This window comes from Microcaecilia unicolor, chromosome 1, assembly GCF_901765095.1.
Source record: "Microcaecilia unicolor chromosome 1, aMicUni1.1, whole genome shotgun sequence".
In the NCBI taxonomy this organism is placed as follows: Eukaryota; Metazoa; Chordata; class Amphibia; order Gymnophiona; family Siphonopidae; genus Microcaecilia; species Microcaecilia unicolor.
The window spans coordinates 575,800,790-575,827,181 of record NC_044031.1 but is presented as its reverse complement, the minus strand read 5'-3'; the positions used below and the strand labels follow the sequence as shown (position 1 = coordinate 575,827,181).

General features: G+C 42.4%; 1 protein-coding gene across 2 annotated transcripts in view; it reads right to left on the bottom strand.

Moving 5' to 3' along the window:
• The window catches only part of COL14A1 (collagen type XIV alpha 1 chain), a 417,802-nt gene that overhangs the window by 183,445 nt on the left and 207,965 nt on the right, over positions 1 to 26,392 (bottom strand). For both annotated transcript variants that reach the window (XM_030218565.1, XM_030218573.1), the window contains exons 22-23: positions 25,501 to 25,650; positions 17,885 to 18,001 (exon numbers count right to left, since the gene is read on the bottom strand). In XM_030218565.1, the coding sequence (XP_030074425.1) occupies positions 17,885 to 18,001; positions 25,501 to 25,650 (267 nt within the window). The remainder of the gene's footprint in view (positions 1 to 17,884; positions 18,002 to 25,500; positions 25,651 to 26,392) is intronic.

Sequence of the window (26,392 nt, the reverse complement as noted above, 5' to 3'; positions counted from 1 at the left end):
ATCCATTACCATCTAAGCACATGGAAGGAGCTGATAATACAAATGTATAGTAATATGTATATATAAGCCTGTCTGATTATAATCTAACTACAAACTGTGAGTAAACAGATGTTTTGTTACTTCAACTTTAAAGTGACTCAGCAGTGAATTATTCAGGGGTGAATGAGAGAGAGATGAAGAAAAGAAATTAACATTTCTAAAGCTGAAGCTGTGTGTACTAAAATCTGCTAATTATTTACTACAAATAATCCAACAAAAGGGTTATGGGCCCAGGGCTCAGGAATTGAAAAAGAAGAGAAATATTACCAGGCAGAAAAAAAAGCCACATTTTTCTCAAGTTTAAAGGAAAGATTCAGTCTGTCTCTCTCTCCCCCCACACAGCAGACAGAAGGCTAAGAAAATGGCTGAGGGAAGAAATTCACCATTGTTCTATTCTCTCAAGGTGCCTAAATTAACTGAGTTTAATTATCGGCAGTGGGAACTAAGATTCATATGTCTCCTTCGAGCAAAAAGATTAAATATATGCTTAGACCAAGACAGAACAGCTGAAAATATGGCTGAATGGGACAATGCAAACTATTATGTGAAGTGCATGCTTTTGGAAGCTCTCTCAGAGAAACAAGCCATATTAGTGGAGGGAAAAGATACACCAAAGGACATTTTATATAAACTGAGAACTATGTATGCAACTACATATGCAAAGCAGCAACCAATTTGGCTGGCAGAGTTGAATGAAACCAAATTAAGGGATAAAAGTAAATGTAATGATCACATTATGCATCTTATGTCTTCATTTCAAAAGCTAGAACTTTCTGGAATTCCCATGTGTGATGCATTGAAAAGAGCATTTCTTTTTACCTCACTATCAAAGAAGTTTGATGTTTTTAGGTCTGTAAATGAGGCCATTGAAGGGCAATCTTTTGAACAGGCAACATCAAAACTAAGGCAGGAATGCATAATAAATGATTCTGAGGAGATGTGTTCTCAAAGTCAGTCAGAGAGAAATGAAACAAATTTCTTGGCAAAGAACAGAGGAAGGCGGAGCTATGGGAAAACTCCACCCAAGGGCAAGCTGATTTGCTACTCATGTGGAAAGGAGGGACATGTATCTAAATGGTGTAAGGAAACACAAAACACTCCCTCTAGCTCACCTAAGCCAATGGAACTAAAGAATTTTCAAACCAGGAAATGTATGAAGGACAAAGATAAACACAAGGGCTTTCTAATGGCAGAAAAATCTTTGACTATGGTAAATAATAATTCAAATGAAAGTACTTGGATTTTGGATTCAGGGAGCACATGCCATTTAACCAATTGTAAGAATTTCTTTCAGGAAATGTGTCCAGAGGAAGGTATTCTTAAAACTGCAAACGCAGGGACTGCTAAGATCCAAGCAAAAGGTATTGGATTCTTAAAATGCAAAGTGTCTAATGAAGTTAAAGAAATTCCTGTAAGTGATGTCTTGTATATTCCCCAAGCAGTTTGCAATATGCTTAGTGTATCTACATTAGATAAGAAGGGATTTGCGATTCATTTTGAAAACAGTAAGTGCACAATCTCTAAAAATGATGAAGTGTATGCTGAAGCTTTTATGCATAATGATGTTTATAAACTGAGCATTTCAGGTGAAGCCTCACATATGGCGCAAGTAAGGAAGAATGATGGTAAATGTAGTCTGAAAATCTGGCATCGCCGCCTGGGACATCGTGATTTTAAGGTGATCCAGGATCTTTACAGTAAGCAACTGGCCACCGGCATTCAGATAAGTGCAGATGCTGGTAAAATGGAGAAATGCATAGACTGTGTTACTCAAAAAGGTGTAAGACCCTCATTTCCTGCATACACAGGAAATAGGAGTAATAAAGTGCTGGACTTAATACACAGTGACTTATGTGGACCGTTTAATATCCCATCATTGGGAAATAACAGATTTGTGCTAATATTCTTGGATGATTTCTCTAGATATTGTGTGGCCTATTTGCTGAAAGAGAAAAGTCAAGTCACAGACATGCTGAAGAAATACGTAGCCATGGTGAGCAATAAATTTGAAAGAAAACCAAAGGTTCTTCAGACCGACAATGGTGGTGAGTTCACTTCACAAAGCATGCGCACATTTCTAGAACAAGAAGGCATTCAACATATCACAACAGTAGCTTATACACCAGAGCAAAATTCTGTTGCAGAGAGAAAATTTAGGTCACTTGTGGAAATGACCAGATGTATGCTGTCAGATAGCAATCTCCCTAAAAGACTATGGGGGGAAGCCATTCTCACAGCAGTGTACCTACAAAACAGAATGCCAACTAAAGGCGCTGAGCGCACACCACATGAGACATGGCATGGTAGGAAACCAAACCTGTCACACATAAGAACATTTGGAAGTACAGCATATGCTCATGTACCAAAGCAAAGAAGGCATAAGCTGGATTCCACAACAGAAAGGGGCATTTTAGTTGGCTATACTCCAGGACACAAAGGATATAGAATTTTGAATCTGAAAACTGGCATTGTTGGCATAAGACATGTTACATATTTTGATGAAAACAAAAGGGTTGATAAAGGCTGGATTATCCCAGATGAGCCTTATCATCCAGAATATGAAACTAGAACCATAATAGACATGCCAGTGTATATAAATGCCATACCAAGGCAGATGTCTGAAAGCAACTCATCTGTATCTAACGAGGAACAGGCAGAGGAAACAGACACAGAAAGGATCATTGAAGAAGACAGTACAGTTGGAGAAGGGGAATCAATTGGAGAAGAACTCTCAGATTTTGAGGATGCGGAAAGGTCAGACCAACCTGTTGTCAGACGCTCATCCAGGGAAAACAAAGGTGTTCCACCCCCAAGACTGTCTTACTTAACAAAGTCAGCAGAAGCTCAAGAGCCCTTAACATGGGATGAGATTGAGAAAATGCCAGCAGAAGAAGCTGCTGAATGGCATAAAGCTGCACAAGAAGAAATTGATGCATTGGATAAAAATAATACTTGGATTCTTACAAAATTACCTCCTGGCAAGAAAGCTATAGGATGCAAATGGGTATTCAAGTTAAAAAGGAATGCACAAGGAAAAGTGGAAAGGTATAAAGCAAGATTAGTGGCAAAGGGATATCTTCAAAAATATGGAGAAGATTTTGATGAAGTGTTTGCACCTGTAGTGAAACACACGACAATCAGAACACTTCTGAGCATTGCAGTCTCAAAAGGCATGCAAGTCAACCACATTGATGTGAAAACAGCGTTTCTTCACGGAGATATAACTGAAGACTTGTACATGGAACAGCCAACAGGTTTCATAAATACAAAACAAAGACAGCTAGTGTGTAAATTAAACAAAGGTCTTTATGGATTAAAGCAAAGTGCAGAATGTTGGAATGAAAAATTGCATGAAATATTGACAAATTTAGGATTTAAGCAAGGTGAAGCAGATAAATGTTTGTACACTAGGTGCACAAATGGACAATATGCATACATTTTAGCTTTTGTTGATGATCTGCTCATTGCAAGCAAAAGTGAGCAAGAGTACAAGGACATTGTAAAATGTTTAAACCACAATGTTGAGATAAAAGAACTGGGTAATGTGTCATACTATCTTGGTATAGAAATTGAGAAACAAAATGATGGTTCTTATCTTCTAAGCCAGAAGCAGAAAATAAATGAGCTTATTGAAAGTTTAGGTATGCAAGATGCCCAAGTTGTAAGCACTCCCATGATCACTGATTTTCTGAAGGATGAAACAGTAAGAGAACCTTTACCAGATAACATCCAATATAGATCAGCCATAGGTAAGCTTTTATATCTAGCTACCACATACAGGGCTGATATAGCAAATGCAGTAGGAATTTTGAGCAGAAGGGTCAGCTCACCTACCAAATCAGATTGGACTGCAGTTAAAAGGATGGTAAGGTATTTAAAGGGTACCATTGATTGTAAATTAAAGATTTCAGCCAATAGTAATCCAAAACTAATATGTTACTGTGATTCAGATTGGGCAGGGGATCATTCTGATTATAAATCCACAAGTGGATATGTGTTTATGTATGGAAATGTACAAATTTCATGGGCCAGTCATAAACAAAGTATTGTGAGTTTGTCTTCTACAGAAGCTGAATACGTGGCCGTATCGGAAGCGTGCAGAGAACTGATGTGGATTGAAAAACTTATGCTGGATTTTGGTATAGCTGAAAAGAGACCAATCCAGATAATGGAAGATAATCAGAGCTGCATCCGACTGTCACAGAATGACAAGGTTCAGTCACGCACCAAGCACATCGCAACGAAATACCACAACGTGCGAGAGTTGGCAAAAGAAGGGGTCATCAGTCTACACTATTGTCACACCAGTGAGATGACAGCTGACATCATGACCAAACCGTTACCCAGAGAACATTTTGTGAATCTGCGTATAAAGCTTGGACTTTGTATGAATAAATAATTGCATGACAGTTATGCATGAGAAGGGGTTTGTTGGAATGTAATTGTATTTTACATGCATTGCCTGTCACCTATTATTTCTCTGTGATTACTCTGTGACCTCTGATGTGAATTACTTAGAGAGGTCACACAGCTATGCAACTTCCTGTGGGGGTTTAGACACAGCACATGCAGCACATGGAGCACATGGAGCTCATGATCTCTCCTAACCTGAGAGGATCTATGGTGGTGTGAGCATCCATTACCATCTAAGCACATGGAAGGAGCTGATAATACAAATGTATAGTAATATGTATATATAAGCCTGTCTGATTATAATCTAACTACAAACTGTGAGTAAACAGATGTTTTGTTACTTCAACTTTAAAGTGACTCAGCAGTGAATTATTCAGGGGTGAATGAGAGAGAGATGAAGAAAAGAAATTAACATTTCTAAAGCTGAAGCTGTGTGTACTAAAATCTGCTAATTATTTACTACAAATAATCCAACAGTTTAGTCTTCCTTTCATCACGTCCTATGTTTCCCCATGTAAGTTTGCTCACTGACAAAGACATGAGCAGCCCATAATTGAAGGGTAGGTTATTGGTAACAGTGAGAGATAGCACATCACAAATTAAATCCGGAAAATCACATTGTGGAAAGTATATGAATTTATTTACATTCTGCAGAGGGAAATAAGTATTTGATCCCCCACCAACCAGTAAGAGATCTGGCCCCTACAGACCAGGTAGATGCTCCAAATCAACTCGTTACCTGCATGACAGACAGCTGTCGGCAATGGTCACCTGTATGAAAGACACCTGTCCACAGACTCAGTGAATCAGTCAGACTCTAACCTCTACAAAATGGCCAAGAGCAAGGAGCTGTCTAAGGATGTCAGGGACAAGATCATACACCTGCACAAGGCTGGAATGGGCTACAAAACCATCAGTAAGACGCTGGGCGAGAAGGAGACAACTGTTGGTGCCATAGTAAGAAAATGGAAGAAGTACAAAATGACTGTCAATCGACAAAGATCTGGGGCTCCACGCAAAATCTCACCTCGTGGGGTATCCTTGATCATGAGGAAGGTTAGAAATCAGCCTACAACTACAAGGGGGGAACTTGTCAATGATCTCAAGGCAGCTGGGACCACTGTCACCACGAAAACCATTGGTAACACATTACGACATAACGGATTGCAATCCTGCAGTGCCCGCAAGGTCCCCCTGCTCCGGAAGGCACATGTGACGGCCCGTCTGAAGTTTGCCAGTGAACACCTGGATGATGCCGAGAGTGATTGGGAGAAGGTGCTGTGGTCAGATGAGACAAAAATTGAGCTCTTTGGCATGAACTCAACTCGCCGTGTTTGGAGGAAGAGAAATGCTGCCTATGACCCAAAGAACACCGTCCCCACTGTCAAGCATGGAGGTGGAAATGTTATGTTTTGGGGGTGTTTCTCTGCTAAGGGCACAGGACTACTTCACCGCATCAATGGGAGAATGGATGGGGCCATGTACCGTACAATTCTGAGTGACAACCTCCTTCCCTCCGCCAGGGCCTTAAAAATGGGTCGTGGCTGGGTCTTCCAGCACGACAATGACCCAAAACATACAGCCAAGGCAACAAAGGAGTGGCTCAGGAAGAAGCACATTAGGGTCATGGAGTGGCCTAGCCAGTCACCAGACCTTAATCCCATTGAAAACTTATGGAGGGAGCTGAAGCTGCGAGTTGCCAAGCGACAGCCCAGAACTCTTAATGATTTAGAGATGATCTGCAAAGAGGAGTGGACCAAAATTCCTCCTGACATGTGTGCAAACCTCATCATCAACTACAGAAGACGTCTGACCGCTGTGCTTGCCAACAAGGGTTTTGCCACCAAGTATTAGGTCTTGTTTGCCAGAGGGATTAAATACTTATTTCCCTCTGCAGAATGCAAATAAATTCATATACTTTCCACAATGTGATTTTCCGGATTTAATTTGTGATGTGCTATCTCTCACTGTTACCAATAACCTACCCTTCAATTATGGGCTGCTCATGTCTTTGTCAGTGGGCAAACTTACAAAATCAGCAAGGGATCAAATACTTATTTCCCCCACTGTATGTATTTATATAGAACACAGAATACAGTACGAAACAATTGCTTTCACTTTAATTCATACACTTTACATCAGTTCAATCCAAATCGGCTGTCATGGTGAGACAACTACCCAAGACTTAGCTTCAATCCAATCGCTGTAGTGTCCCGCTGTCCTTAATTTCACCAGCCTGTCAACCCAACAGGGAAGCCCCGTTTTGCTTCCGCTGCATCAGGGGTTCCAATGCTATACCTGGATTTCAATCCTGTGTCCAATCTGCTGTATCACGAAACGAAGCAGGTAACTGACAAAAAGACGCGTACGCCACTCTTTAAATGGATAATACACCTCCCACTTCTATTAGAACCAACCAATCAGCGGTGGTTACTAGCTATGCCTTCATTACATTGGTGGCCTGAATCCACATCAAAAGAAATTTAAAAAAGTACACAAAATCGAAAAAGATTTAAAAAAAAAAACAACAAAACCAGGAAAGGAGGGCAAAATATATTCAAAAGTATTTATTGATTTTTACACGCAGCGTGTGTGGAGCTGTGTTTACAATTTCTATATAGTTTCAAAACTTGAGTGTTTTATTTAGTAAAGCCATTTCCATGTCTATAAAGCTTTTCCTTAACTCACAAGGAACTCTGAAATATTTATTTATTTATTTATTTATTTATTTATTTATGCATTCTTATATCCCACTATTATCCAAAAACAAATTTCGGTTCAAAGTGGCATACAATTTACATTTTGGTGGAGTTACAATAAATACGTTGTGCAATGTGGAGAGGGCATCTATAGTTCATATGGTTATTCATAGCGTTTTTGAAGAGATAGATTTCAAGAGAAAAGGTAGTGGTAGCTTTTGTGTTCAGTTATAGAGTGTTGGTGATGTTTATTCATATAGAATTTTTTGAAGAGGTAGGTTTTCATTTCTTTTCTGAACTGGAGGAGATTTGTGATGTTTCTTGTGTTTTTTTGGTATTGAGTTCCACCATTTGGAACCCTGATTGCTAAATCCTGCTATATATGCGGAGGGGCATTTTCAAAAGGACGTCCAAGTTGCGATTTGAACTTCCTTGCAAAATGGCGAGGGGCGGGGAAACCCATATTTTCGAAACAAGATGGACATCCATCTTTTGTTTCGAAAATACCAGCAAAGACGTCCAAATCCTTAAATTTGGACGTCCCTAGACATGGACGTTTCTGACTTTCGGCGATTTTCAAAACCAAAGACGTCCATGTCAACAACAGCCAAATGCAAGTCATTTGGTCATGGGAGGAGCCAGAATGCTAGGACACCAACCGGGCACCCTAGGGGACACTGCAGTGGACTTCATAAATTGCTCCCAGGAACATAGCTCCCTTACCTTGTGTGCTGAGCCCCCCAAAAGCCAATACCCACAACTGTACACCACTACCATAGCCCTTACGGGTGAAGGGGACACCTATATATGGGTACAGTGGGTTTGTGGTGGGTTTTGGAGAGCTCACTGTTCCATCCACAAATGTAACAGGTAGGGGGGGTATGGGCCTGGGTCCGCCTGTCTGAAGTGCACTGCAGTACCCACTAAACTGCTTCTAGGACCTGCATGCGCTGTCATGGACCTGAGTATGACAACTGAGGCTGGCATAGAGGCTGGCACGACATATTTTGAAAAATGTTTTTTTAAGGTGGGAGGGGGTTAGTGACCACTGGGGGAGTAATGGGAGGTCATCCCCGATTCTCTCCAGTGGTCATCTGGTCATTTTGGGCACCTTTTTGTGCCTTAGTCATAATAAAAACAGGTCCAGGTGAAAACGTCCAAGTGTTCGTCAGGGAGGTCCTTGTTTTTTTCAATTATGGGTCAAAGACATCCAAGTGTTAGGCACACCCAAGTCCTGCCTTCGCTACGCCTCCGAAATGCCCCCTTGAACTTTGGCTGTCCTTGCGATGGAGTACAGTTGGAGACGTCCGAAATTGGGTTTTGATTAAACCGATTTGGACGTCCCTGGGAGAAGGACGTCCATCTTCTGATTTATGTTGAAAGATGGACGTCCTTGTCTTTCGAAAATGAGCCCAATAATTTTGTAGATGGTGTTTCTGCAGTTCAGTAGATGTAGGAGTAGGTAGTTTCTGTTTACTGGGCTGGTATTTCTTGAAGATAGTTCAATCATGTTAAGCATATATTCAGGTGCCAATCCAAAATGTATCTTATATAAGTACATAAGTAATGCCACACTGGGAAAAGACCAAGGGTCCATCGAGCCCAGTATCCTGTCCACGACAGCGGCCAATCCAGGCCAAGGTCACCTGGCAAGCTTCCCAAACGTACAAACATTCTATACATGTTATTCCTGGAATTGTGGATTTTCCCCAAGTCCATTTAGTAGTGGTTTATGGACTTGACCTTTAGGAAACCGTCTAACCCCTTTTAAAACTCTGCCAAGCTAACCGCCTTCACCACGTTCTCCGGCAACAAATTCCAGAGTTTAATTATGCGTTGGGTGAAGAAAAAGTTTCTCCGATTTGTTTTAAATTTACTACACTGTAGTTTCATCACATGTCCCCTAGTCCTAGTATTTTTGGAAAGCGTGAATAGACACTTCACATCCACCTGTTCCATTCCACTCATTATTTTATTTTATATGCCTATAGGGTGCTCGCTTTGAAAAATATTCTTGCCTTGACTGGTAGCCAATGTAGTGTTTCATACAGTGGGGTTGCTCTTTCAAATTTCGATTTCTTGAAAATCAGTCTTACTGCCATGTTTTGGACTGTTTGCAGCTATTTTAGTGTGTTTTTCTTGCACTCTATGTATGCTGCATTGTAGTATCATTGATTGGGCCAGTATCCGGAAAGATTGTCTAGGGAAATAGTCTCTTATTCTTCTCAGTTTCCATAGTGTTCTGAAGCATTTTGATGTTACTGCTGATATTTGATTGTCCAGTGTTAGATGTTTGTTGAGAATGATTCCTAGTATTTTAAGTTGTGTTCCTTGTGGTATGTCTGTTGGTTGATTGTGAATTTTTGGTAGGATGTGGGGTTTTGTGTGCTAGATAGTACTAAGAATTTGGTTTTGTCTTTGTTCAGTTTGAGTTTGAAAGTTGTTGCCCATTCTTCCATGAGGTCCAATCTTTTTTTTTTATTTTGTCCTGTATGTTTATGATATTGTTTTGGAAAGGTATGAAGACAGTGATGTCAACTACATATATAAATGGGATGAAACCCATTAATTCCAGTTTTTTTCTGAGTGGCGCTATCATTACATCGAACAGTATTAATGATATTGGTGATCCCTGTGATACCCCGCATTCAGAGATCCATGAGGCTGATGTTTGATTGGACATCTTTACAATGTAGGATCTGGTCTTTAGGAAGCCATTGAACCATGTTGCCACTGCACCACTGATTCCTATGTTGTTGAGCAGTGTTATTAGTGTGCTTTGGTCTACTAGGTCGAATCCACTGACATGTCAAATTGTAGTAGTAATACATTTTGTCCTTTGCATATTATGCTTCTGAATTTCATTATCAGGGTGGTTATGACCATCTCAGTGCTGTGTTGTGGTCTGAAACCTGATTGGGATTTATGAAGAATTGAGTATTTTGTCAAGTATTCCATTAGTTGCTGTGTTACTAGACCTTCCATTGTTTTGGTCAGTAGTGGTATTGAGGTTACTGTTCTATAATTTGTGATATCACTGATCTTGCTGGTAGTGTTTTTGGGTGTGAGTACTATGTCGCCTTTGTCTGTTGGAAATTGACCTCTTTCAAACATGCATGTAATGTGTTTGGTGAGGTACTCAATGAACCAGTCTGGTGAGTTTTTCTTCATGTAGTTGGGGCATTTGTCAAGTAGGCAGTATGCATGCACATATTTTGTCAATAGTGTCTTTACTGTGTCTAGTTGGAGTGGTTTGAACATGCTCCATATTCTGTCTACTGCGGTGTGGTTGTCATGTGTTTTGCAATCCTGTAGGTAGTCTGTGATGTTTATTTGTTTGTTATTTTGTTTTTGAAGTGTTGTGCAAACTTGTCTGCAGTTGGTGGTGTTTCAGTTGTTGCCAATGTTCTGGATTTTCAGTAGTTTGTTCATGAATTTGAATATTTTTTTCATATTTGTCTGGTCAAGGTTCATATATGTACTGTAGTGTTCTGCTTTCGCTTTCTTTATGCTGTTTGTGTATGTTCTTATGGTTTTTCCTATGGTTTTGTTTGCATCTGTTTTGTTTTTGGCCCATTCTCTTTCGAGTTTCCTACAGAGTTTCGTCATGTGTAATAGTTTGTCATTAAACCAGGAATGTGGTTGTTTTGTGATTTTTGTTTTTGTTTTGAGTGGTGCTATTTTGTTTACTGTGTTTTTACTTGTTTCATGTCATTGAGTTCATTTATTGTTGTTGTCCAGAATGTGTGGTTGTCTACTTTTCCTCTGGTTGTGAATGTATATTGGGTTCTTGGCTCTCTTTTCTTGCCGCTTTCTTTCTATTGTAGTGTGAAAGTGAGCTTGCCTTGGAATCAGCTGTTTTGACGTCATTGACGTCCGTGCGTGTCTGCCTCGCAGTCCACCTGCAGCCAGGGAGCCACGGTCCCAAGCATAGAACGTTGGAGGTGAGAATTATTATATAGGATTCCTCAATAAAAATATTAAAGGTATACTGTAATTTATGACCCTCTATACTGCAAAAATTGGAGGCTTGCAGAAAACTTTCATACACAAAATGTAATGTCCCCCGAACTAGCTCAAATATCTTTTGAATGAAATGCTGCCATTTAAGACACTTACATGGCTTAAGAAATCTGTAGAAATGAGGTCAACAGCTATGTGAAACCTTTACTGTATTTACAGATTAATCAATTTTCATAACGCCAAGGCAAATAATCTAATGCTTTCTAAAAAATATCAGAAGCAAAAGCTACAGTATTAAAAAGTGAATACAATAGTCTTCATTTTTTATATGTGCCAAACTATTGCTTGGCATATATAATCTTCTGTAGCTAACTCAAAATACTTTAATGGGTTTTGGATTCAGTAATAGTATAGTGATAATTAGTCACTGGCTGAATGAGATGAAGATCAGGTTAAACAAAGAAAGCTCTTCATTATAAATGTTAATTAGAAGTAATATTCATGGCTCTTTTGTTCTTTTTTATTAATCTAAACCTATTATAAAAAGGACCAAGGGATTTCTGGCAAGTCTTCCACAAGGCAAACAAAGAAAGCCTGAATTTGGGTTACTCCTAGATAAGATGGAAATTTTTAATCATTAATATCAGGAACGATCTTGGCTTGAATAGAGCTTGTATTTTGGATCAACCTTATCTGTATTTACAGACTCTAGTTCTAACAGGCAAGAACAAATACATTGATAGGCAGTAACAATATCTCTTCTCATGGTAAAGAAAACTCTGTTTCTAAATAACTGAGGGGGAGATGCAGTAAGCCTCCAGGTACAGCCACAGCTCTATCACAAAATACTGCAGAAAAAAATACCACAGCACAGTGGCGTTCCGTGGTTGGCTGACACCCGGGGCGGATCGCTGCTGCGCACCCCCTCCCCCCGGGTGCAGGGCAATGTGGCACCCCCTCTGGTGTTGGCACACCCCCCGACACAGTCCCCACCTGCCTACCAGCTCCGTCCACCCGGCACTGTGCAGTGTGGCGCCTCACATCTGCAGCGCTGCTGTAAAAGAAGAAAATCGCCTCGTCGGCGGCCCTTCCCGCACTGTGTCCCGCCCTCAAGGAAATAGGGAGTTACATCAGAGGGCGGGACACAGTGAGGGAAGGGCCGACGACGAGGCGATCTTCTTCTTTTACAGCAGCGCTGCAGATACAAGGCGCCACGCTGCACAGTGCTGGGTGGACGGAGCTGGTAGGCAGGTGGGGACTGTGTCGGGAGGGGTGGACGGAGCTGGTAGGGACTCGCCAGCGGAGCACCCCCCCCCCACCCGTTGACACCGGGGGCGGACCGCCCCCACCGCCCCGCCCTTGCTACGCCACTGCCACAGCATGCTATAATCATTAAGCATGCAAATTACTGCCGCATTAAAATCAAGGCAGCTCATTAATAAATGTCACCTTTCCTGTCAGTGCCTGAGAAGTGATTGGCTCAGGCACTGACAGGAAGGGTGACATTTAGGAAAAAGACAAAACATTCTGGCATCTCTCTCCCAAACCTATAGATCCTTTGTAAAAGCCCTCCTCCTTTCCTGACCCAACCCCCTCCGAACAATTAAAAGATTTCCCTGGTAGTCTAGTGCCCCCACTCACCCACTCACACTCACTTACATTTCCCTGGTACTCTAGTGGCCCACCCCCTCCATCTCTCCACCTGACCCAACCCCTTTTCCTGGTGTCTAATGGCACCCTCCCACTCCCATCCCAACCGAACCCACCCGATGTAAACAGGAGAGACAGGAACAATGCCCACCATAGGGCCGATGGAGGTATCCGGTCAGAGTGGTCAGATTGGGGGAAGAGAGAGGGTGCCAGTAGACACCCATTCCTCTCAACCAACCCTTGTATGCTGCCCCAGACCCTGGCATAAAATTTTCCATGGTAGTCACGCGGACAAAGCTTTTTTATTTTTATTTTGAATGCTGCAAATGCAACCTTCAAGAGCTGCTTCTACATCGAGAAGAAAACTTTTATCCCAGTTGTGCATGCCATGATAACATCGATACTGGATTACTAACTATAAAGGGTCTGTACCAGCTCCAATTGATTGATTCAGAATGCTGCAGCAATTCTCATAGAAGGTTGCAAGCGACGTGACCACATCACACCATTTTTACAAAAGCTTCATTGGCTACCAGTACAATACAGGGCTAAATTTAAAACTCTATGATCTTCAAGGCCCTTAAAGGAAATGGCCCTAAATACTTGAAGAACAGGATGACCCTCTACACACTTCCAAGGACACTAAGTTCCTCCCAAGGGGTATCCCTAACCATAGGAGCCAACTTTTCAAAATGATTGGGGGTGCTGAAATGTTGGGGTTTTTTTACAGGTGATACATTCTCCCCTCCTCCACCCAAGTTCCAGGCCCCTCCTCCCTCTGAGTTCCAGGCCCCCCCGCCCTCCCTCCCTCCCAGTTCCAGGCCACCCGCCCTCCCTCCCAGTTCCAGGCCCCCTCACTCTCCCCCTCCCTCCCCTCCCCTCTCTCCCCTCCCTTCGAGTTCCAGGGTCCCCCTCCCTCCGAGTTCCAGGGTCCCCCCCCTCCGAATTTTAAAAGTCATCTTACCTCGTCGGGGTTACGGTGGCAGCAGCAGTGAAAAGCGTGCAGGCTCGACGCTTCAGCCCTTTCCTTCTCTCTCTCTCAGCTCTGGTCCCGCCCTTGCAGAAACAGGAAATGAGGGCGGGACCAGAGCTGAGAGAGAGAGAAGGGAAGGGCTGAAGCGCCGAGCCTGCATGCTTTTCACTGCACCGTAACCCCGACGAGGTAAGATGACTTTTAAAATTCAGAGGAAGGGGGCCTGGAACTTGAAGGGAGGGACTTTTAAAATTCTGGGCTGGCGAAGGGAACTTCCAGTGGGTGAAATATTGGGGGTGCTCGAGCACCCCCAGAGTCGGTGCCTATGTCCTTAACCACACCCTCTCCAAAAGACATTACACAATGTGATACTTGTAAGCAAGCCTTCTCCGGAGTAGCCCCCACACTCCAGAATGCACTCCCTTATATCTCTACTTCAGAAAGCAGGTGAAAGCTTGGCTCTTCAATCAGGACTTTAATGGAAGAAGTAACTAACTGCTTAGTCTCACACTTACACACAAGGAGTGACACAGGCTGCACATACTGCAGTAGGACATGTTTATCCACTCCTACACTAGCTAAGAAAACATTTAATCATCTCTCTGGCCTCATGTGCAACTTTCTTTAAATTAGTCACCTTATTTTCTAACTCTTCTTACTCTCTTACCTATCTATATGTTCCATCTTTGCTTATACAATACGCTGTCTACTGAAATGTTCTATTACGTATTGTGTTGACATTGTAAGTAGTATACTATCCAGCTTATTTTCGAAAGAGAAAAACGCCTATAGTGTGACCTAAATCGGGAGATAGACGTTTGTCTCGCAAAGGCGCCCAAATCGGTATAATCAAAAGCCGATTTTGGGCGTTTCCAACTGCACTCCGTCGCGGAAACGAATAAAGTTGATGGGGGCGTGTCGGAGGCGTGGTGGAGGCGGAACTGGGGCGTGGTTATCAGCCAAGGAGAGATGGGTGTCTTTAGCTGATAATCGAAAAAAAAGGCGTTTTTACCGCAATTTTGGGTCACTTTTTTTGGACCCTTTTTTTTCATGAACAAGTCCCAAAAAAGTGTTCCAACTGCCCAGATGACCACTGGAGGGAATCGGGGATGACCTCCCCAGACTCCCCCAGTGGTCATTAACCCCCTCCCACCAAAAAAAAACCCACTTTAAAAACTTTTTTTTAAGCCTGTATGCCAGCCTCAAATGCTGTACCCACCTCCATGACAGCAGAATGTGTTCGATCCTGTCACAGCCTTTCCATGGGTCAGATGTGGCTCTCGGGTGCTGTACAGGGTCACATCAGCATTGCATTGTGGTGGGTGTAGGGTATTGGGCTCCGTGATTTCATTAGCTTGTGTTACAGTCTCACAATGTTGGTAGTTGGTAGGCTCTTCTCCCATGGTGCTTTTCCCCCTGCCTACTGGGTCAGAGTGTGCCCTGTTTTGTTTCCTGTTGTAGTCCATGCGGTAGTGGCCATTTTTGTAAGCCAGTTTTAGTTCCCTTTCCTGTGTTAGCCACGTTACAGAACTTAGTTCTTCCCTTGAATGTGGCTGAAAGAGGGCATTGTACAGCATTCTGCCAGCTCTGACCTACTGCTCATCTCAGTACCAGGGAGACTAGTTGCCAGTGGGGCACAACCTCTGATCTGCAGTTAACTGTGAGTAAAGGCAGTTATTCCAATAAAGGACGTTTTCGGAGAGATTAGTCTTCAGGTGACAACTGGTGTGCCAATGTTATATAGCAGCAACCAGTCCTAGAGGCCTGCGTGTATGCAGGTCCTTGGAGCACTTTTAGTGGGTACCGCAGTGCACTTCAGCCAGGTGGCCCCAGGCCCATCCCCCCCCCCCCCCCCCCACCTGTAACACTTGTGCTGGTAAATGGGAGGCCTCCAAAACCCACTGTACCCACATGTAGGTGCCCCCTTCACCCCTAAGAGCTATGGTAGTGTTGTACATTTGTGGGTTTTGGGGGAGGGGGTTGGGGGGTTGGGAGCTCAGCACCCGTGGTAAGGGAGCTATGCATGTGGGAGCTTTTTCTGAAGTCCACCGCACTGACCTAGGGTGCCCAGTTGGTGTCCTGGCATATCAGGGGGGTCAGTGTACTACCAATCCTGGCCCCTCCCACGACCAAATGGCTCGGATTAGGACGTTTTTGAGCTGGGCGTTTTTAGTTTCCATTATCGCTAAAAAAAAAAAAAAACGCCCAGCTCAAAAACGTCCATTTTTTTCGAAAATACAGTTCAGCCCACCCCTTCACGGACCCGTTCTCGGAGATAAACGCCCATGGAGATAGGCGTTTCCGTTCGATTATGCCCCTCCATGCCATACTTTGTATTATTTGAATATTATTACTGCTGTAATTATCTATTGCTTATGTTTGATTTATTCTTACTGTACACCACCTTGAGTGAATTCTTCCAAAAAGGCAGTAAATAAATCCTAATACATAAATAAAATAAATAAAATTTGCATTCACTTCAATGCAATTTCAGTAAGGGTTTCCATGCAAGTTAACACCTGCACTGAAACCCTTTCTGTATTGCTATACCATGGTAAAACTGAGTTAAATCCGCAGTAACCACACGGGGAAGCTTTCTGCATCGGCTCCTCGGTCTTTACATATAATCAATTTCATCTTGCAAGTTCTTTAGAATGTGCAAAGGGGTTTTTATCTAGTCCTATTCCTGCTATTTTTATTTTACAGCTATATACAAGTACTTTCACCATTTCACTCATGTCACTACTTTTCATATTGGCATTCTGGTAAGAGGAAATGCTTAAAATCTCAGCATCTTAATATGTTGTTGACAAGTTTGGCTCTGAAGAGACTGTCAGCCATGGCTGCTCTGCGCTGGCCAGACTTTGGTAAAGTGCAGTTTCCTTCCAGACTCTTTTTGAAGTGATCCAGACACCATTTTATTTTATTCAGTCAGCAGGGGGGTGGGAATGGAGGGAGGTGGTGAGAAAAATGTTGATTACAAATAAATAGCCTCATTTAACTAACCTCGATTAAAGCAATTAAGTGCATATTAAATAATTCAAGCCTCATTATTCTTAATGGAGCCTATTAACTAATTATAGAGGTAATTTTTATAATTGATGCCTATGTAACAAGTCCAAAAAGACAACTGGTTTAAGCCTACAGACAACGTAGGTGCCCATGCACCCTTATAAAATAGGTTCCCAGAACTAGTTCCAGTAGCACACAGATCCCCGTGCACAAGCTTACACTTGTTCCAAGGAAGGTGCACATTTTAGAAAATGTGCGTGCATTGCAACTTCGCCTCACAATACATCCCCGTGGAAATGCCTGCTCTCGGGTCACTTAAAAGTAGGCTCACTGTTTAAATGTGCCTACCTTTTAGGCATGTATACCTCCATGTAGTTCTGTATGTTCTGTTTTTATTGCTTTATAGTTACCCCATGTGCTTAACTCAAACTAATGTGGGTGCATATTCATTAACCCACATTAACTCATTAATGCTCATTAGAAAATCAGGGCCAGACTTTGTCATAACTTGGATGTATTAGTCCTAAACAGTGGTTCCCAAACCTGATCCTGGAGGAACCCCAGCCAGTCAGGTTTTCAGGATGTTCACAATGAATATTCATGAATAGATTTGCATGCAGTGGAAGCAGTGCATGCAAATATCTCTCATGAATATTTATTGTGGATATCCCAAAAACCTGACTGGCTGGGGTGCCTCCAGAACTAGGTTTGGGAACCACTGTCCTAATACATGACTATAGAATTCAACTTTATATAAATTAATGTATATGTTACAGAGCCACAACATTACTAACAAGAGCTCAATTCATAACATGGTTGTAAATTAATCTAAATTCAAGGAGCATAGAAAAGTGCGTAATCCAGGATACACCAAAGAAAAACTTTTCAGATCTAGCCACCTAACACCTCCACTGCCCTTTCTTTCTTCTGGACAGTACACCCTGTCTTTCCATGTATGACTCACAGTGCAGCTCATGCAACCAGTTTTAATTTAATGCATTTTCCTTACCTGGATGCCAGTAAATCGAATAGCAGTGCTCTTTCTTCCAAGAACTCAAGAATGAGAAAAAAAGTGAAACAGGAATAGTATGAAAACTGGCAGGGGCTTGATGGCACAGTCTTGCTGTTCACTTACCTAAGAGTGATTCCAAGAGAACCCTGTATGCAGTTGCATGTCTATGGAGCTCCCACTGAACACACATGCTAGTCATTCGCACTTCATATGTATCCAGATTTGTCACCGCCAAGTCCACTGAAATAAAAATACAATCCATGAAACAGTTGTACCCTGCTTAACTCTTAGAACAACACACTATGAAAACAAGAACTGCCATCGTACCATACTGCATCATGATATCCTGCTGCAAGCATGTGGAAAACCAAATAAAAATTTGTTAGCAACAGTGAACTAGCTTTGAAATTTCCTGTAGCTGACCATGCACAGTACAAAATAGTGAAGTAGTCAACTAAAATAAAAACATGGACTAGATGCTTTGCATGCAGAACTAAGGTACTTTGGTATGTTAATAAGAACCCCGATATAAATCTGTTATGGGGCATAGAAACATGCTAACACTTTCTGACCAGTTCAACTTCAGAGTCCCCAAGCAACAATTTTGGAAAGGGCTCCCAGAGTCATATGGAGGGGCATAATCAAACGGGGCGCCCAAGTTTTCCTAAGGGCGTCCCCGCAGGACAGACCCGTGAAGGGGCGGGGAAACTGCTATTATCGAAACAAGATGGGCGTCCATCTTTCGTTTCGATAATACGGTCGGGGATGCCCAAATCTCAACATTGATGTCGACCTTAGAGATGGTCGACCTAAATGTTGAGATGGTCGACCTTAGAGATGGTCGTCCCCGGTTTTCGGCCATAATGGAAACCGAGGACGCCCATCTCAAAAATGACCAAATCCAAGCCATTTGGTCATGGGAGGAGCCAGCATTCGTAGTGTACTGGTCCCCCTCACATGCCAGGACACCAACCGGGCACCCTAAGGGGCACTGCAATGGACTTCAGAAATTGCTCCCAGACGCATAGCTCCCTTACCTTCAGTGCTGAGCCCCCCAAACCCCACTCCCCATAACTGTACACCACTACCATAGCCCTAAGGGGTGAAGGGGGGGCACCTAGATGTTGGTACAGTGGGTTTCCGGTGAGTTTTGAAGGGTTCACATTTACCACCACAAGTGTAACAGGTAGGGGGGATGGGCCTGGGTCTGCCTGCCTGAAGTGCACTGCACCCACTAAAACTACTCCATGGACCTGCAGACTGCTGTCATGGAGCTGGGTATGACATTTGAGGCTGGCATAGAGGCTGGCAAAAAAATTAAAAAAAAAAAAATTTAAGGGTGGGAGGGGGTTAGTGACCACTGGGGGAGTAAGGGGAGGTCCTCCCTGATTCCCTCCTGTGGTCATCTGGTCAGTTCAGGCACCTTTTTGAGGCTTGGTCGTGAAAAAAAATGGACCAAGTAAAGTCGGCCAAATGCTCGTCAGGGATGCTCTTCTTTTTGCCATTATCGGCTGAGGATGCCCATCTCTTAAGTACGCCCCAGTTCCACCTTTTGCTATGCTTCCCCAGGAACTTTGGTTGTCCCCGCGACGGAAAGCATTTGATGGCACCCAAAATCGGCTTTCGATTATGCCGATTTGGGTGACCCTGAGAGAAGGACACCCATCTCCCGATTTGTGTCGGAAGATGGGCACCCTTCTCTTTCGAAAATACCCCTGAAAGGGTCCATCTCAGAAGATTCAGGAGCAGCCCTTCTTCTTTGTGCCCTGGTACTGCAGAGATTGCTTGGGTTGAATATATACCACTCTCTTTTACAACTAGGCATACTGCATGCAACAACTACCAACTTATTGTGAAGCACCTACGAGCGTAACCATTATGGATACTTTATTTTACTTTTGAAAAAATTCTGACATCTGTTCAGGTGGATATTTTGTTAACCAAACAGGAGCATCAGCCTACATGTCATTTTTATATAGTCAAATGATGAAATTTTTTATTTGGTTTATGGGAAAATGCAAGGCGCACAACTGATAATATTCTATAAGGTGATTGCATTTCTATGCTCAGTGCCCATGGCATGTCCATGCTTCACCCAATGGTACAGCCCATATGCTGTTACACGTCATGTAACTATCACGCCATTGTTATATAGAGTAGGGCCTAGCACATATGCACGCAATTACAATTTGTGATGTCATTCACGCGTGTAAGTGTGCCTATTTTAAAAGTCAGGGTATGCAACTGGCACCTAAATTTAGGTGCCCTTTATAGAACTGCCCCCTTCAGAGACCACTTGACGTTGTGAGCAGGGCAGTCATGTCACTGCTGTGGTCTGGAGGATCCCTCCAAACACTTCTATTAGGCGTTTTTTCTTCGGTAATGTGTACTTACCTGTTGGTAGACAACAGTGGGACTATATGGACAAATTTTTATCCAAGCCTGATGCTGCTGTCATGTCTTCTAAGTCAGTGAGAAAGGTGCAAAGCAAAAACCATGAAACTGACAAAAAAAAGATGGCATCCATTCAACCAGAGGACTCTCTTCAATTTTCTAAATAGCAGCTACAACAGATTACTGCAGCCGTCACCCAGGCAATCGAACCACAGCTACTTCGCCTCTCCAACCAGCTCCAGCATTTTGAACAGCTCCTTGCAGGGTCTTAGAAAAGGGCCCGGGAACTAGAACTGCGGGGGTTTGATATAGAGGATGCATCTGGGTCGACTGCTACTCAGATTGCACAACTTCAGGCAGATGCGCAGGATCAAGCCCTCAAGCTAGATGATCTCGAGAATCACTTGAGACACAACAACATTTGTATTGTAGGGCTACCCAAGAGGGTTTGGGATCACCTGCTCCCATGCCATTTGGAAGAATGGTTGGTGACTCAGTTCCCTGTGCTTTCTTTCAAGGATCACTTTTGTATGGAAAGGGCCCACTGTGTGGGCCACAAAAGAGATAGAGCCACGCGGCCTTGGGCAATTGTTGCATGTGTTTTAAATTATGCACATAAGACAGACTGGATGGACCGTGCAGGTCTTTTTCTGCCGTCATCTACTATGTTACTATGAATTACTTCAGCTCTACAGAAAGCAGCACGATACCTTGGAATTTGAGGGGGAGAAAGTTTTATTATTTCAGGACTACTCGCCAGTTCTGTTGGAGAGATGCTGGGAGAGATGCAGGGCTGCAACAGACAGGACTGGAACTGAAGCTGAAGACAAGCAGGACTGGAACTGAAGCTGAAGACAGGCAGGACTGGAACAAGCACAAGTGAAGCTGAAGACAAGCAGGGAAGGAACTGAAGCTGAAGACAAGCAGGGCTGGAACAGACAGAACTGGAACTAGAGCTGAACACAAGCAGGCAGAAACTGAAGCTGGACTGGAACAGGAGCTGAAGACAAACAGGGCTGTAACAGGCAGGACTGGAACTGAAGACAAGCAGGAAAAGCAAGAGCAAGATTATAGACCAGAGAGAAAGCTAGACAAGATACAAAGGAACACAGTAAAGCAGGAATAAAGCAGGGACAAAGCAGGAACAGGCTGGAAGTGCAACAATCACACACAGACAAGAAGAGGTTAGAAGTGCAAAAGCACACAAACAAGAAATCATCTGAAAACCTCTGTTGCAAAGACAAAGTCCGAATGTCCTCAGGTTCCTTATGAGAGCCTTCACTGATGATATCATGACTTCAGGAAAGAGGCTTGAAACACACTGACCCACCAGAGTGAGGCTTGGATACTAGAACATCAGGAATGAGGCTTGAATACTGGAACATCAGAGTAGGACTGGAATAATCTCTGGAACACGATTTGAGAAACAGGGAAAAAGCAGTCCGCAGCAGCCGCAGAGAATGGTCACCTGGAAGACAGGTGAATCTGCACTCGGGTGCATGGCCACAACCGTAACAAAGAGGGCACATCAGTCTATGTCACAACTAGATTATATTTTGTGTATCAAAATTTTTTCTCCAGGTGTACAGCGCTGCGTAGGTCTAGTAGCACTATAGAAATGAGTAGTACTAGTAGTAGTAGTAGTAGTAGAAATTCCTCTGCCAGAATAGGGCCAGAGGAAATTTCTGATCATATGATGGTGTGGGTTGAGATCGAGGCCTCATCATACTTTTGTCTTTCGCCAGGGTGGCGGTTTCCCTCTTTTTTGTTCACGTCTGCAGACTTTTCCAAATATCTGGTCTCTCGCTGGGAGGAGTTTCTTTTGAATAATCAGCAGCATGTGGATGACCCCTTATTGTTTTGGCCCATGGCTAAGGCAGTGCTTCGAGGAGACATCATTGCTTATGTTAGTGCTTGCAATCGATGTATCTCATGAGGCATTGTGGAATTCGACAGTAAACTTTCTGTGAAGCGACATTCCATTCGTCATCCTACCCCTGAGCTCTTCGAATCCCTTATGGCCACAAAAGCGGCCCTTAATGGGTTACTCCATGAACAGACTACGTGCCAGCTGCTGTATCGGAAACATAAATATTTTAAATATGGCAATAGGTCCGGTAAGCTGCTGGCACAGATCACTAAATCTTGGATTCCATACCGTTACATTTCCATTATTCAAAAGCGGCCAGGGGAGCTCACCTCAAAAATGGAGGAAATTGCCAAGGTGTTTTTTCAGCATTTTAGGTTGCTGTATGCTGCTGGTGATGAGAATGTGGTAGATCCATGTGCAACTACTAATTATTTACAGGAGTCCCAAATGCCTCAGCTCTCGCCTGAGGAGACAGAGGCATTGAACCATCCACATTCTGCTAAAGAGGTTCAAAGGGCTATTCAAGCGCCAAAACTGTGTTCTGCCCCTGGTCCTGATAGATTCACTGGGGAATTCTATAAAATCCTTCAGACTCAACTTATTGACCTCTCTTAGACACCGATGATCAATTACCCATGCTGTTCTGAAACATCACCCTAAAAATAGCGCCGGGACAGCATGGGGAATTAAATCCCCAATGATCAACGCTAATAACATGCTAATTTAGGTGAGATATTAGCGTTGATCATCAGGGGAAAAGTGCCAGAGGATCGTGCCTGGGCATCTGCTCGCGCACATTCTCCTGCACTTGCTTGACAAGTCTGGGCTGTCAAAAGCCCAAACCTGTCAAACACTTTGGTGGACACAGCTCATCTTACTGCTTTCCATGGAATGACTGGATATACAAGACATCTCTTCAGTGCGTGGGGAGAAATTTCAACACATATGGGAGAGATTCTGGACAACGTTGCAGCCAGCGGCTCATAGTAGAATCCTCAACCAGTCATGGTTTTGAGTACCGATTCTAGTATTATTATTACTTTTTTTTTTTTTTTGCTTACTCTTGCAGTGTGAGAGAGGAGGGGCAAGGTGGGATGGGAGGGGGAAGAGTTTGAGGTATTGGATTGTGAGTTTATTTGAAAGTGTGTGTAGTCATAGTATACTGTTAGTAGGTGCATATTGTTTGTATTTCTTGTTTCAGACTGATTTGTTGTAATGCTTCTGTTTGGTCAATAAAAAGTGATTGAAACATAGATCTGCCCTTTACATGTCTAATGTTATACATATTTTCAATGATACACATGTGTAAGTGCCTCTCTGAAAATACACTCCCAATTTTAGACATAAAGATATATTTCTAGGAATTATACATCATCTGCCACTATCTTGTATTTTACTACCATTTAACCCAAAATCCTTCTGTAAAACCAAATGTAGATTCTCTTCTATTTCCAGTATCCATAATGTATTGTAAGCCACATTGAGCCTGCAAAGAGGTGGGAAAACGTGGGATACAAATGCAATAAAATAAATAAATAAATAAAATTTGGGTGTTGGCAAAAAATGTTATGTTTTGCAGCTGGAGTTTGCCTCTGAACATATGTTTCTTTCCCACCTCCATCAACCCCACAATACTTCCCTTTTCCCAAATGGATAATTTGATCATTCAGTATATATAATGGACAAATGTATCTGTAGACCTACCACAGATTTTTTTAAAAAGCATTCACATAGTTGGTGTTGATTCCAGTCACTATTTTGAATATCAGCCAACGCAGTATAAATATCAGCTTATACAAAGTAAGAAATAATAGAGATCAGTTTTAGACTGATATCTGAGTTAATTACACATTCGGTAATGGATGTCAGAACCAGCCTAAATACCAGCTGGATTCTGCTGTATTGAATGAAGAGTAAAATCTCACCAAATCTGAATTGTGCAGTGGTGTTATTTACTTTTTTATCCTACAGGAAAACTACATTTTACATTTTTTCTCTCATGTTTTAATAGTGATTGTACCCTTACAGAAGGCATTGTTTCTTTATTTAATTTATTTATTACATAGTTTCTATACTGCGCTATCAAACTTTCTGGGTGGTTTACAATTTCCACATACACAATAAAAACAGATCAATAACAATATTTGCTCTTCCAGCAAAATGAAACAAAAATCAAAGATAGCAAACAACCCCAAGCCTTCAGATCAACACCAAAGGCCTCCCTGAAAAGGAATGCCTTCACACATTTTCTAAATTGACCATCATTCTTCAATAGGTGAATTTGATCTGGGAGCCCATTCCACAGCCTCGCTCCTTCCACATAAATTATTGTTAAATGCTCTGGCCTCTGATAATAAGAGCTACTCTGGATAGTATTGCATGAGCACACATAGTTTATATACATTTAGGGGGAAATTCTAGAAATGGTGTTTAAAAATTTGGCGCCGAACAGTATTCTATAATGGGCATTCCTGTATTGGCGCCCTTTAAGGAATAGCACCATAGCACTTGGATTCATGCTCAACTTTAGGTGCGAGGAGTTACACCAACTGAAACCAAGTATAAATCCTGCTGTGCAGGTTGGGCACGGATCCCCTGAATTCTATAATACTGCGTGCATTTTAAGGGAATGCCCCTTGTCCCACCCAAGCCCTTTTTCAGATCCAAGTGGAAACACTTATGCACTATTTTATAAATAGATGAGTGTGTTTTTGAGCCTATCTGCCATTTTTAAGAACATAAGAATAGCCATACTGGGTCAGACCAATGGTCCATCTAGCTCAGTATCCTGTTTCCAACAGAGGCCAATCCAGATCACAAGTACCTGGCAGAAACCCAATTAGTAGCACCATTCCATGTTACCAACCCCAGGGCAAGCAGTGGCTTCCTCCATGTCCATCTCAATAACAGACTATGGACTTTTCCTCCAGGAACTTGTCCAAACCTTTTTAAAATCCAGATAAGCTAACCATCATTACCACATCCTCCATCAACGAGTTCCAGAGCTTAACTATTCTTTGAGTGAAAAAACTATTTCCTCCTATTTGTTTTAAAAGTATTTCCATGTAAATTTATTCAGTGTCCCCTGATATTTGTACTTTTTGAATGAGTGAAAAATGGATTCAACTCCATCTGCTCCACACCACTCAGGATTTTATAGACCTCAATCATTTCCCCCCTCAGCTGTCTCTTTTCCAAGCTGAAGAGCCCTAACCTCTTTAGCCTTTCCTCATATGGGAGCAGTTCCATCACCTCTATCATTTTGGTCGCTCTTCTTTGAACCTTTTCTAATTCCGCTATATCTTTTTTGAGATACGGCAACCAGACTTTCAGTTCTTTGTATCCATTAGAATGCTTTATTCACACTGATAATTCAGCACAGAAATAGCATGCAATGAGTGGCACCATATATAGAATTTCCCTCTTAAAATATTAAGACATCATGAAGGTGAGAAAAAGATGGAGCCATTCTTACGTGTCTTAGCCACACCCGTTAAGGCATCACTGAAACCCGTTGAGTACGAAGCAAACACTTTAAGACTGTATTCTGTCCCACTCAGCAGGTTCACGATCAGCATGTTGGTAATATCATCTCCCACAAAGGTCTCCAGTGCTGGTCCAGGGACTGAGTGGAAAAGCACAAGAAAACTCTAATTGATTAAAGCCATGCCAGTGAGCAAAATATGCTGTAAGAATTATTGTCTCAGTGAACTTTGCCTCTAAAAGAATTTGCAAGCCTATCTCCCATCTCTTTTAGAAGGCAGCCAGGTATACATGACTGAAAATTGGCTATGTTAGTTTAGAGTAAACACAGTATATAAGCAGTATGTGGATATTGGCTTAGGAGCATGATTTTATCCTCAGAAGAACTTTTATTAGGCGTGAATTATTGATTTTCTTTCCTCAGCAGCTTCCTCTTGCTCCTTTGGACTTCCTGTTCCATTGCAACATGCTCAGCAAGGGCTAGGATGCCAGGAGCCTTTATTCAGCAACTGCAGTCCTCAACCAGCAGCTAAAGACTATGGCTTCCTTTAAATTGTAGCATGCATGTACCTCAGGTTTGATCAGTAGGCTTTGATATTGTGAGACTCTACACTTCCTAAAGGCAGGGGAGGGGCTACTCAGTGGTAATAAGTGCCAGTAACATTATAGAATAGCAGTTACACGCCTAACTGTGTGTGCAATCTTTTACGCTAACCAAATGGCTGATGGAAATGCACAGGCCTAACTGTAGGCAGTTAGGTGCATAATTGAAAGGAGATTTTGGTGGCATATAAAATTTATTTTTCATTTTTGTAATTTGATTTGATATTCTATGTGTGTGTAAGTTCTAGGCACACTGCTGAACCACCTATGGCTTTCCCAGG